Raw genomic sequence first — 13,703 nt, 5'->3', positions numbered from 1 at the left:
TTTGTGACTTTGCAGCAGTTTGTCATAACTGAGTGGCTTGCTAGGCCATTTTAGAGGGCATTTAAGAATCAACCACATTGCTGAGTCTGGAGTCACATGTAGGCCACACTAGACCTGACCCATTCCCTAAAGGACATTAGTGAACCAGATGGGTTCTTACAACAATGGGTTTTTACAACAATCAACAATGGTTTCCTGGTCATCATTAGGCTTTTAATTCCAGATTTTTATTGAATTCAAATTCCACCATCTGCCATGGCCGGATTCAAACCCGGGTCCCCACAGCCTGGGTCTCTAGATCCCTAGTCCAGCAACAATACCACTATGCCATTACGTCCCCTCGGTATAGCAGGTAATTAGGAAAGCTAATAAAATGTTATCATTTATTGTGAGGGGAATTGATTACAAAAGTTGTGCTTCAGTTGGTGAGGCCACATCTGGAGTATTATGTACAGTACTGGTCTCCTTCTTTAAAGAAAGATGTAAATGCATTAGAAGCGGTTCAGAGAAGGTTTACTAGACTAACACCAGGAATGGGCAAGTTGTCTAATGAGGAAAGGTAGGCTTGTATCTACTGGAATTGAGCAGAGTAAGAGGCAACTTAATTAAAGCCTTTAAGATCCTGAGGGGTCTTGACGAGTTGGATGTGGAGAGGGTATGGGGGAATCTAGAACTAGGGATCACTGCTTAAAAATAAGGGGTTGCTCATTTAAGACAGAGATGAGGAAAAATTTTGCTCTGAGGGTTGAGAGTCTTTGGAACTCTCTTCCTCACAAGGCGGTGGAAGCAGAGTCTTTGAATATTTTTTAAGGCAGAGCTAGATAGATTTTTGATTAACAACGGGTTATTGGGGATAGGCAGGAATGTGGGTTACATTCAGATCAACCATGATCTTATTGAATTGCGGATCAGACTCGAGGGGCCTCGTGGCTTACTCCTGCTCCTGCTCCTAATTTGTATGTACGTATATTTAAATATGAAACACTGAAAGGTAATTGATTTGAGAATGACCAGTGACCAAACAACAGAAACAACAAGAGACATATGATGAAAGGTCACAGACCTAAAACGTTAACTGTTTCTTTCTCTCCAGCTACTGCCTGACCTGCCAAATATCTCCAGCATTTTGTGTTTTTTATATTATGTATGACATATGCTTCACAATTTACGAGGAAGCATCTGATGTGAAACATGAAAGATTAATGGACATCCAATAAAAAATTGGAATTGATATAAAAAACTTTAAGGGCATTAAAAATCTTTAATGGAGATAGACTCATAGACATCTACAGCACAGAAGGAGGCCATTTGGCCCATCATGTCCATGCTGGTCAACAAATATCTGACTACACTAAGCCCATTTTCCAGCGCTTGGCCCATAGCCCTGGAGGCTATGGCAACGCAAGTGAATATCTAAATACTTCTTAAATGTCATGAGGGTTTCTGACTCAACCACTCTTTCAGGCAGAGAGTTCCAGACTACCACCACGCTCTGGGCGAAAAGATTTCTCCTCAACTCCCCTCTTAGCCTTCTACCTCTAACCTTAAATCTATGACCCCTGGTTACTGACCCCTCTACAAATGGAAAAAGTGCCTTCCTAACCACCCTATCTATGCCCCTCATAATTTTATACACCTCTATCAGGTCCCATCTCAGACTTCGTTGCTCCAAGGAAAACAACCCCAGCCTATCCAACCTGCCCTCAGAGCTCCGACCCTCCAGCCCAGGCAGCAGCCTGGTAAATATCCTTTGCACCCTCTCCAGTGCAACCACATCCTTCCTATAATGTGGTAACCAGAACGGCACGCAGTACTCCAGCTGTGGCCTAACCAGCGTTTTATACAGTACGAGCATAACCTCCCTGATCTTGTATTCTATGCCTCGGCTAATAAAGGCAAGTATCCCATATGCCTTCTTAACCACCTTATCTACCTGCCCTGCTACCCTCAGGGATCTGTAGATATGCACACCAAGGTCACTCTGATCTTCAGTACTTTGCAAGGTCCTACCCTTCATGGTGTAATTGCTTGCCTTATTAGCCCTCCTCAAGTGCATTATCTCACACGTTTCCAGGTTGAATTCCATTTGCCATTGCTCTGCCCACCTGACAAGTCCATTGATGTCCTTCTGCAGTTTACAGCTATCCTCCTCACCGTTTATCACCCTACCAATTTTTGTGTCAGCCATGAACTTCTCAATCATACCCCCTACATTTAAGTCCAAATCATTAATGTACACCACAAACAGCAAGGGCCCCAGCACCGAGCCCCGGGGAACCCCACTGGAAACAGACTTCCAGTCACAGAAACATTCCTCTACCATCACCCTCTGCTTCCTGCCTCTCAGCCAATTTTGGATCCAATGTGCTACTTTGCCTTGGATCCTATGGGCTCTTACTTTCTTGAACAGTCTGCCATGAGGGACCTTGTCAAAAGCGTTGCTAAAGTCCATGAAGACCACATCAAATGCATTACCCTCATCATCACTCCTGGTTACTTCCTCAAAAAATTTGATTAAATTTGTCAAACATGACCTTCCTTTAACAAATTCATGCCAGGTTAATCAGTGTCTCTCCAAGTGCAGCTATATACTGTCCCTCAGAATTCTTTCCAGTAACTTCTCCACCACCGAGGTTAAACTGACTGGCCTGTAATTTCCTGGTCTATCCCTTCCTCCCTTTTTTATTAATGGCACAACATTAGTAATCCTCCAGTCCTCTGGCACCTCACCTGTGGCCAGAGAGGATTGAAAATTACTGACAGGACCTCTGATATTTCTTCCCTTGCCTCCCTCAACAGCCTGGGATACATCTCATCCGGGCCTGCAGATTTATCCACTTTTAAGGTCACTAAACCAGCTAGTACTTCCTCTCTCTCTATATTAGCAAAGGAGCAAGGGTAAGAGGTCCTTGATAAGCACAAAGGGAGAAATAACTGATTAGGTTTACGATGGAATAGACCGCACACTGGGCACATGATTTAAACTTTATAGGGATTGCTACTGGTTATCTTGTAAGAGATGGAATAATATAGGTAATTGTGTCACTATTAGTTGAGAAAATTCACATGTAGTCATTGATCTAAAGTGCTGATAAGATGTCTATTATTTTTGGCTATGGCTAATTTCTGATTGATATTAAAACTTGGTAAAAGCTGTGATTCAAATTAGATGCAATCAGCAACAAAGTAAAATAATTAAAAATTAAACAGTACTAGCTCTTTTTGAAATTGATACGCAACATACCTTCTCCTTGGTTGAGGCTGGAGGCTGTTTTAACACTTCCTTCACCGTTTGCATAACAGTCTCAGCCCTCATTACGCTAATGGAGCGTACTAGTTCCACCAACAACAACTGTTCAGGACAGGGTACAGGAATAACCTTTAAATAAATTGTAACGTTTAATATTTGATCTTCAAATACTCTTACATAAATCAGTCTTACAGAAAACCACTCACAATAGTATGGCTTGACAACCTCCCAATCAACCAAAGAAATGGTGCTTGCTGAATCTAATGTGCTAAGGAACCTGGAATACACACATTTGCAAAGAGCTCAAGGACTCAGACATATAACTATAGAATGATACACCAGGATGGCCATTTGGATCATCATGACTAGTGCATCATAATTGAAATGAAATCAGAAAAATACACTGACCAAAGTAACATTACAGATTGGGGGAAACAGTGAGAAAACAACATGGCAAGTACCCATCAACTGCGTGCCACATTGCACATTTCACCACTTACACAGCATTTTCTAGAATGAGTTAAACCATAAAGGGAAGGTGAATTTCAACTTAGTGGTAATAATTTAAGACTTTTCACTTATGAATTGGCTGCTATTTTTAAGATACTGATCTGTTTAGATTGATACATATTTAGGGTAATTTTTTAAAACTATCATGTGACCAAATTGATTTCTCAGGAAGACATCTGGTAGGTCTCATGTTGATCATTTGAGAATGTTTGTTTACTGTTATCTTGTGTACTTTTTCCTCATTGGTTCAAAAGGTCATACACCGTTTTAAAATTTACACAAGAAATTATATGCTGCATGATCAATAAGGGGAAACAAGGAAATGGCAGTGGCCTTGAACAAGTATTTTATATCTATCTAAACAGCAGAAGACAAAAAAAGCACCCCAAGAAGAGTAGAAAAGCAGGAGAAAAAGGGAGAGAGGAACTTAAAATAATCACGACCACTAGAGAAAAAGTACCAGGAAACTAAAAGGACAAAGGCTGACAAATCCCATGGACCTAGTGTATTTGGATTTCCAAAAGGCATTCGATGAGGTGCCACATAAAACGTTACTGCACAAGATAAGAGCTCATGGTCTTGGGGATGATATATAAACATGGATTGAGGATCGGCCAACTAACAGGAAACAGAGAGTCAGGATAAGTGGGTCATTTTCAGGTTGGCAAACTGTAAACAGCGGAGTGCCACAGGATACAATGCTGGGGCTTCAACTATTTATTATCTATATTAATGACTTGGATGAAGTGACAAACTGCATTGTAGCCAAGTTTGCAGATGATACAAAGATACATAAGAAAGCAAGTTGTGAGAAGGATGCAGGGTCCACAAAGGAATACAGGTAGATTAAGTGATGTGAGAAATGTGAGGCTGTCGACTTGGCAGGAAGAATAGAAAAGCAAAATATTTAAGTGGAGAAATGCAGAATGCTGTAGTAAAGGATTTGGGTGCCCTTGCACATGAATCACAAAAAGATAGCATGCAGGTACAGCAAGTTATTAAGAAGACAAATGGAATGCTGGTCTTCATTGCAAGTGGGATGGAGTATAAAAGTAGGGAATCTTGGTACAACTATACAGGATATTGGTGAGACCACACCTGCAGTACTGTGTACATTAGGCTCCTTACTTACGGAAGGATGTACTTGCATTGGAAGCAGAGAAGGTTCACTAGGCTGACTCCTGGGATGAAGGGGTTGTGTTATGGTTAAAGATAAGGGGTCTCCCATTTAAGACAAAGGTGAAGAGGGATTTCTTTTTTCAAAGGGTTGTTAGTCTTTGGAAGTCTCTTCCACAGAAAGGAGTGGAGGCTGGGTCATTGAATATATTCAAAGCTGAGTTAGACAGAATTTTGATTAATAAGGGAATCAGGGTTATGGGGTACAGGCAAGGAAGTGCCATTAAAGCCACAATCAGATCAGTCATGATCTTACTGAGTGGCAGAGCAGGTTTGATGGACTAAATGGCCTACTCCGACCCCTATTTATTGTTATGTTCAACTCTTATGCTTAAGAGTTTTGTTTGTAACAATAGAACACGCCAAATAGTTTAGCCAATGACAGTACAGTCATGGCGAATATCTGATTGAAGATCAGCTAATGAACAATAAAGCTGTTACTCACATTAAACAGGCTTTAAAAAATAATTTACAGGAAAACTCTTGTAAAGCAGGGTTTTGGTGACATTGCCCCCACACTCCTATCCCTTTGTACTTATGTTATGTCAGAGCTACCTCATAAAGCCATGACACAATAGAATCCTACCAAATAGCCAATTTCAACCTCCACAGCAAAAGCCAAGCAGCCAACAGAGTTTGCCTTTGAGAAAGACTTGAAGTCCATCTTGGTGGGAATGGCATTAAATAGTTTTGACAATGTACTAGAGCAAAATCTCATTCCACTGCAAACATTACTCTGCAAAGGAGCTGAATCTTACTTTGTTTCTGGTGGCGCTCATGTTCTCTCTCCTTTCATTCCAGACAAAAGCAATAGCAGCCATGAAGTGTACGCCATGGTTCATAGAGATGGGGCCCAAGAGCTCTAAAATCTGTTGTCGAAGACTCTGATCAGGGAGGAACAAGGAACACAGACTTTAATACAAGGAAAAAAATGACAATACAATATCTGAAACAACTGAATGACCCTGCATCTCTGAATTGATATTATATTGTGAAAAGGAGCAAAGCTTATTAGATATTCATTTCATTATCACCTATAGCCACTTAGCTCAACTTTATAAATGTCACAAGGTTAAACATTTGGAAAGCACACAAGGTGCTAAAGTGCAGGTCAATTAAGCATAGTTAAAAGTTAGTGCTGCGAACTGCAATCATGGCCTGGATTTTGCAGTAATAACAATGGTGAAGCTCACTATATTAAAGATTAAATCAGCAGCAACTTCCAGCAACAGTACATATGCAGTTAAGGGCAATTAGGGGTGGACAACAAATGCTAGCGCTGTTAGTGATGCTAATATCACATGAGAGAATTTTAAAAAGCTTAAAAATCAAAGTTGCTGCCTTGCTTCTCCAGAATTTGCTCTTTGCAAGCATCTTGCTGAGAGACTTGACATTGAAACATGCCCAAAAATGTAAAGTTGAGGTACTTACCCACAAGATACCCATTAAAGATATCAGACAAAATTAGGGCTTGTTCAATCTACTTTAAGTGAATTTTTAACAGTGTGATTAAGTTTTAATTATTGATGAAAAACTTCTCTGGCACTTAAAACCAACTTAAGAGTGGAGTCTCATTCATTTACTCATTATTGGAGATTTTTTAAAGATTAATTTTTATCTTTTTGTCTCTTAGTTCTCAATTTCTTTTCTCTATTTTCATTTTGGTACATGATTGAATTAACTTTCATTTCCTGGTTTAGACTCTACTTGTCTCAGTAAGGATCCTTCAATCCAACTGGTAAAGAGATGAACAATCCCTGTTCACACAGGTCCCAGATTTCATGTCGAGGAAGCCACACTATTCTGAATTTTTAATCACTGCAAATTCTAATGCAAAAGCCCATAGAAAATCTGTGGGCAAGTGTAATAGTAATGAATGACTAGTGCCATCTGTTCACCACTGTCTGCAAAATCCTGACCAATTACTTTATCTCCAAAATGGACACTTCATTATTCCTATTATGTCACTTGAATCTGATCATTCCCAAACAAGGGAACGTTAGCCTGGATCTTACAATGTTGACATTGGCGAATGTTGAGGCGTTTGTTACTGTTGCGCTTTGGGACTCATGTGGTAATTGTCCAGGAATTTTAAACTCAGGGTCAGAGACTTGGGCTAGATGTGTGATACTTACCTAGATACTTACCCTTGTATTGTCCTGCTGCTTAATTTCTGGTCTAGGTCAGTGATTAACAGCGGAACCCAACCTACCATCTCCTCATCTACCCCCCATGCCTACAACCCACTCCTACAACCTGACTACCCATGCCCCTTGCCCAAATGTCCAATCCGACTACCTTCCCACCCCAATCACTACCCGCCCTCCCGCTCTCATGCCCCCAAACACCCACTCACTAACTCCACTGAAACCCTTAAGGTCTTTATAAAACTTATGTGAACACAGCTGCTGATGTCTTAAAAAGGGGGCATGGTTTCTCCTCTTCACCACTGCTTCCCATGTAGATGGCCGTGCTGAAGCATCACTGATGCAGCCGGGACAGGAAGACCCGAATGCAAGGATAGAAAAAGGTAGGGTTGCAATTATCTTTGTAATCCACCAGCATTGCCGCTAATCAGAAGATCTGGGCTGTATTTATTACATTCTTCTTAAGTAGCAATTTAGAATGACATTTATATGACTGACACATTCCAATGGTAATTTTGTTTACCACCCATTAGATCGGTGCTTGTACTGTTACTTAATTGCATCCATGTAAATATCTTTAAAATCCCTCACCAACGAGATGTTTCTTGAACTTTGATTTCATACAAAGACTAAAAAGTCAGGCATGACTGCCAAAATGGGCTTCAATATAGGGTTGCAGCACTAACATGTCAAGGGAGAAATAGTGTCAATTGTAGTGTTATGACATTCCTGTAACCAAAGTTTTTTAGTCAAGATACTTTATTTATAAGTTGATTTACACAATACTGTTTTTATGATGAAATATTTAAACACTTTTAAAGACATTAATGAAGTTCTATGTTCAAACTTTGTCATCTCAAAAGATCTTAAACTGGAGAGACCCTTAGTATTTTCCAGTAATTTTAAACTGATTTTATTTTTGTAAAACTCAACATCAATTGTTCAAAAAAGCTTGGGTATCAATGATTGAAATTTAATGATTTTATTATGCCATGATATATGAGAAGAAACATGAAACATTTAATATGCTCATTTCTCCACACACAGTAAGCACTGGCAAAACACAGTTCACTAAAGAGGGCTCTAGGTAAGTGAACAGAATTTATAAATTTTGTTAGATATGAAGTTAAACTTCAGACTTTTCTATAATCACCGGTTCATAGGGTCATTTAACTATATCAATACATGCTGCAGAAACAAAAACTGGCTTGCTTCTGCTTTGGTTGCCTCTTTTCATAACGGCTATACATCGGAGACTCAGCACTTCACTTACCTTTGTGGAACCCAGATTGATAGTAACAGCAGAAGCAGCTACGGTTCTCTCGGTTGAGTCTGCAACTTGCAAAATTCCCCACAGCAGACTCACAGAAGACATGATGGTACACAAGATAAAAAGAATTCCATTTCTTGCTTCAGACAAATATTTCTGGTCCACAGAAACCATCAGCTGAAATAGGGAAGACTGACAATTATCAATTAAATAAATTATAAATGTTCATGCAGACATGCCATTATAAATTCTTATGATCATATTTATAATGGCAAACGTCTGCACAAACCCATCACGCTGTGACAGCCTTTCCTCCCGAGTGGTAGTGCATAGAACTATCAATGGTGGCAGGGGTGTAATTACAGTAGGGCAAGTTCACATGGGCAATTTCTATTATAAATTTGGACATAGAAATTTATATTGGAATTCTAAAAATTAAGTCAGAATGCATAGCTTTGAAATGGAAACTGAGTTAAGTCTACAGGCCTTGACTCAAAGAAGCAGCCTCTCATCCCAAGTCACGTGAAAATCATACTTATGTGCAATGTCATTGCAGATTAATTAGTTTATTGCATAATTTTAAAAAATGCAATAATTTATTGTAGGAGGCTTATCAGTTTGATTAATATATATATTTTTTAAAACGTCTGAAGTTATTTACAAGTCTTGCATCTATATCATCAAGATGATCAATGAATTACTGAATTAAGGATGACTGCTTTATATTAACATTTTATTTACCATAAAATGAATCTTAAATTCACTGGTCAAACAAAACAAGTTGATGAAACAGTTAAGTTTTGTTTATGTGTATTCATTCAATTTCCAACCTGACAGTGATAACACTCTTGCCCAAATCAGAATGTCATGGGATCAACCCACTCCAGAGATAAAACACTATGGGTGGAATCGTCCCAGATTTGCACTAAGTACGGTAGCGGGCAGGAAAAAATTTTTTCTCGGCGGCTGCAATGACAGGTTTTCGCACCGTATCGTCCCAATCCCACCTCGTTAATCATGCATTCCTGAGGAAACACACCATTTCGATGGCGGGCAGGATCTCATTCGCCTACCATGCTATCACCTCGCCACTTTCTCACGCTGGGTGCCATATTTAAAGTGCAGCCATCTGCACACCTCTCAGTGCTTCTAGCCCAGGACTGCTGCACAGAAAACATGGCCCTGAAAGGCAAGAAGCCTGCAGCCCCATGGTTTAGTGATGTGTCCCACAAGCGCCTTTTGGACGCCATGGCGGCTGCTGAGATGTCCTCGATCCCCACTCTGGTCATGGGAGGGCCAGCAACATCACCAATCCGGTTTGGGAGGCAGTGGCAGTGGTGATCAGCGCCAACATCCTGCAAAAGAGAACCGCCACCCAGAGCCACAAGATAATAAATTATCTCCTCCATTCTGCAAGGGTAAGTCACTCTTCTCATCACTTCCAACTCACACACTTAGAAACCCATCACACATCCACAGGGATCACACTCACTGCCAGTTCAAGGGACATCACCATTCACTCTCACACACACACACGATCTTTGTCCTCCTCCGTCCATGGGACCACACACCACCCACACGTGCCAGGCATTCTTAGCATCTGGTCTGGCAGATGTCCTGCTTTCACTCTCCCCATCTGTATTCATGCAGGACAAGTTGGCACACAAGAGGGAGAGGTCGCAGACTGGTGGAGGAATGCCTGAAATTAAGGTCCTCTGGAACTTTGAGAATAGAGTCATCCAGTTGGCCGGCAAAAGTTTGGATCATTCCTGTGCTGACAGTGAGGTCAGGGGTGTTCTACCAAGTGAGGATCCAGCAGTGCAACATCCAACAGGCAACCATGCTGTGAGTCCCCTGCCATGCATGAAAAAACTCTCCTTGCTTTTGCAGGCACATCTGGGAGACAGCTGATGGAGTCCACGACCCAGGGCCTCCAATCAAGCCCCGAAGTATCCTCTGAAGAGGAATCTGAAGGCACCTTTATTGAAGACCTCAGCACTCAGCCACACCCTCCACCAGCGCAGAGACACACAGAGACTCGGTGGGACCTAGCTTTAGCCTTGGTATCACAATCTGGTGAGCACATGGGACTGTCTCATCCACAGTAGGCGACAGGTGTCCGGCACTTGGAGGACTGCTGGAGACCAGAAATCTGCTGAGTTTGAGTCAGATGATGAGCCTTGGGACTCAGCCGTGTCACAGTTGCTGGAACTGCAAAGGCAAGCTCGGGAACGTCAGGAATGGATGTTGGCTGCACTGCTCAGATTAGAAGGCATGTTGGAGGGGTATGTCTTCCTTAAGTCTGAGGTGATAGCGCGGGCATGTCAATGCACTGAGGTCACGCACTGTTGCGTGGCTGAACTCCATCGCTGAAGCCACAGTTGGCCTCCAACACTTAATACGCAGGTGGGGGGGGGGGGGGGGGGGGGGGGGGGGGGGGTGTTGCAGGGGCAGCTTGATCTCACTCCAGCTTCTTCTCCTTAAGGAGTCAGCCAGAGGCTGTTGGGCACCCATAGGGAGGAGGACCAGCAGTTCAACACCCTTGGGCCATCCACCCAGGTAACTCCGGGAGTTCCTGGCCCAATCCAAATCCCCTCTTCCAGTGACCCCAGCAACTCCAGCTCCACAGGCCAAGGAAGGTGCAACTGACACACAGCAGGAAAACAGGCTGGGCCTTCCAGAGGACAGTTGCCAAGGTCATCACAGTAGCAGTCAGCAGGTTGCCTCCACCTCTGCTGTGGATGTTGGGGAAGCACCAAGACAGGATTAGGAAAGTTAAGACGATGTAACTCTTATAGAGTCAAAACAATTAAACCAATATGCACAGCCTGGGGGACGGGTGTTAATCACTTGTACATAAGGTTCATTTTTGTAAATAAACTCCCAAAAATGTCTCTCCGCCTATGGCTCCTTGTTCTGTTGAGCAGTGTTCATGTCATTCAGATATGAAACCTTGGCTTCTGCACAAGATAAAGGCAGGTGTCTCAGTCCAGGGTCTCTTCCTGGTGCTTTGTACAGCCTTCAGACCAAAATGATGGTCTGGCCTCACACTCCCTGGACACATTACTGATGCCTGCACCTCGATGGTGTTTGTCATTCCTGCCAGAATGTAGTGGGCAGACGTCACAGAGCTCTGTCATTCTCTCTGCGTGTTCCCAGTGCCTTTAAGGAGGGGCTGACCTGCATCTCATCAGCATCTGCTCCTGGAGGGGTCAGATGCTGAATGCTGACAAACGGCCAGGTGTATTTAAAGTTTCACGGCTGTGTCTACATGATTAAGACTCTAGGTCACAAAGTGCAAGCGAGTTGCCCTCGGCCAGGCAGGAGTCAGACATTCACAGAAGATCTATGCATGTCACCATTATCTTCCTGGAATCAAAGGACCAAAAGGGCTTCGGCAGTGTCTTCCATGACAGGAGCCTTATCACAGAGGGTATGTGCGGTGTCGTCAGCCAGACTAGAGTTAAACATTCGCAGATGCAATGTGAAGATCTATGGAGTCTCCCATGTCATCATCATCCTCTGCAAATCTAGCAGCTATGATGTCCTCTTGAGCATGCCTGCCTCACCTGGTCAGTGCAATGGCCTCACCTCCTTCATCGTCGCCTTCGAGGACCTCCTCACCCTCAACTCCCTTAACATCCTCCTCATCAGGGGAGGGATGCAGCTCCTCCACATCCTCCTCAGCCAGCAGCTCTCCCCATTGCAGCACCAGGTTGTAAAAGGCGCAGCAGGCGACGACAATATGTCACGACCTCTGTGGACTGTATTGCAGGGCTCCACCTGACCAGTGCAGGCACTGGAACCTCATTTTCAACATCCTGATGGTCATTTTACACAAGGTTTCCCTCCCCCCTGACCCTGCACGTGCTTGTACTCTACCATAACTGCGGTGCAGCCCTTGCACCCCCCACCTCATCACCTCAGCGACAGTGTAGCCCTTGCCCCCTCCAAGTTGCCTCGACCGCAGTGCAGCCCTTGCCCCCTCCAAGTCGTCTCGACTGCAGTGCAGCTCTGGTCCCCCTTCAACGAGTCGCCTTGACCGCAGTGCAGCCCTCATCTCCTTCAAGTCGTTCCACCTTGAAGTCCAACAGGCGACCCTGGCGAGCGCTGCACAACCTTATTGTGCACTCACCTCCAAGTTCCACCAAGGTGCGAGTTGCAGCATGATCCTGGTTATATCTTCAACACAAAAACAAAAATACCTGGAAAAACTCAGCAGGTCTGACAGCATCTGCAGAGAGGAACACAGTTAACATTTCGAGTCCATATGACTCTCAACAGAACTAAGGAAATATAGAAAAGAGGTGAAATATAAGCTGGTTTAAGGGGGGGTGGGACAGGGAGAGCTGGATAGAGGGCCAGTGATAGGTGGAGATTGCCAAAAGATGTCACAGACAAAAGGACAAAGAGGTGTTGACGGTGGTGATATTGTCTAATAAATGTGCTAATGGTGACATTAAGGATAGAAAGCAGGACGAGCAAGTTACAGATAGCCCTAGTGGGGGTGGGGTGGGGGGAAGGGATCGAAATAGGCTAAAAAGTAGAGGTAAAACAATGGATGGAAATACATTAAAAAATATCTTATATCTTCGCTTGGCTGCGTTCTGAGGTCGCTGCATGGGCGATATCAGCCACGACCTCTGTGGATAGCCCTTGTCCCTGAGGAGCCAACCCTGTAGCTTCTGTGGATCCGGGAAGACATCAGGGATCTGAGACCTGCTAAGGATAGCGGTGTCACGGACACTCCCTGGGAACCGTGTGCAGAAGTGCAGGATATATTTGTGGTGTTTGTGCACCAGCTGAACATTCAGCGAGTGGAAGCCCTTGCAGTTTATGTAGTTGTTATGTTGCAAGAGATCTGAGTGCCATGTGAGTGTAGCTGGCACCCTACACCTGTGGGAAACCAGAGTTCTGCAAAAATCCCAGCGCTCTTGCGTCCTGACTTTCCTGGTCCCAGGTGAAATGCACAAAGTTGTGTGCCTTCACGAAGATGGCATCTGTGACTTTGTGGATGCAGGTGTGGGTGGGGGTTTGCAATATCTCACAGAGGTCATCTGTAGAGCCCTGAAAGGAGCCACTGGCATAAAAATTTAGTGCTGCAGTCACTTTCACAGCCACAGGCAGTGGATGCCCTCCTTGTCCCTGTGGTGCCAAATCCTGCATTAGCTGGCAGGTGTGACCAACCAGTTCCCTATATATGCCCAGTCTTTGGCGACACTGGTTCTCGGTCATCTGCAGGAATGAAAGGCAGCGGCTATTGACCCTGGGGTCCAGCTAGCCGCTGACCAGCTACAATTTGCTGTGGCTCTTCAGCAGCGTGTGCGGGAGCCCTAGCTACCCTTTCTTC

The 13,703-nt window shown here is 43.6% G+C and overlaps 1 protein-coding gene across 3 annotated transcripts in view; it reads right to left on the bottom strand.

Annotated features, from left to right (window-relative positions):
- dop1a (DOP1 leucine zipper like protein A) overlaps positions 1–13,703 on the bottom strand; it is a 355,194-nt gene that overhangs the window by 95,023 nt on the left and 246,468 nt on the right. For all 3 annotated transcript variants that reach the window (XM_041213315.1, XM_041213322.1, XM_041213331.1), the window contains 3 exons: positions 8,357–8,530; positions 5,695–5,820; positions 3,245–3,379 (listed from right to left, as the gene is read on the bottom strand). In XM_041213315.1, the coding sequence (XP_041069249.1) occupies positions 3,245–3,379; positions 5,695–5,820; positions 8,357–8,530 (435 nt within the window). The remainder of the gene's footprint in view (positions 1–3,244; positions 3,380–5,694; positions 5,821–8,356; positions 8,531–13,703) is intronic.

The sequence above is a fragment of the Carcharodon carcharias genome, chromosome 2 (assembly GCF_017639515.1).
Source record: "Carcharodon carcharias isolate sCarCar2 chromosome 2, sCarCar2.pri, whole genome shotgun sequence".
Taxonomy (NCBI): domain Eukaryota; kingdom Metazoa; phylum Chordata; class Chondrichthyes; order Lamniformes; family Lamnidae; genus Carcharodon; species Carcharodon carcharias.
Note: the sequence above shows the minus strand (reverse complement) of the source record. Positions and strands in the feature narration are given on the sequence as shown.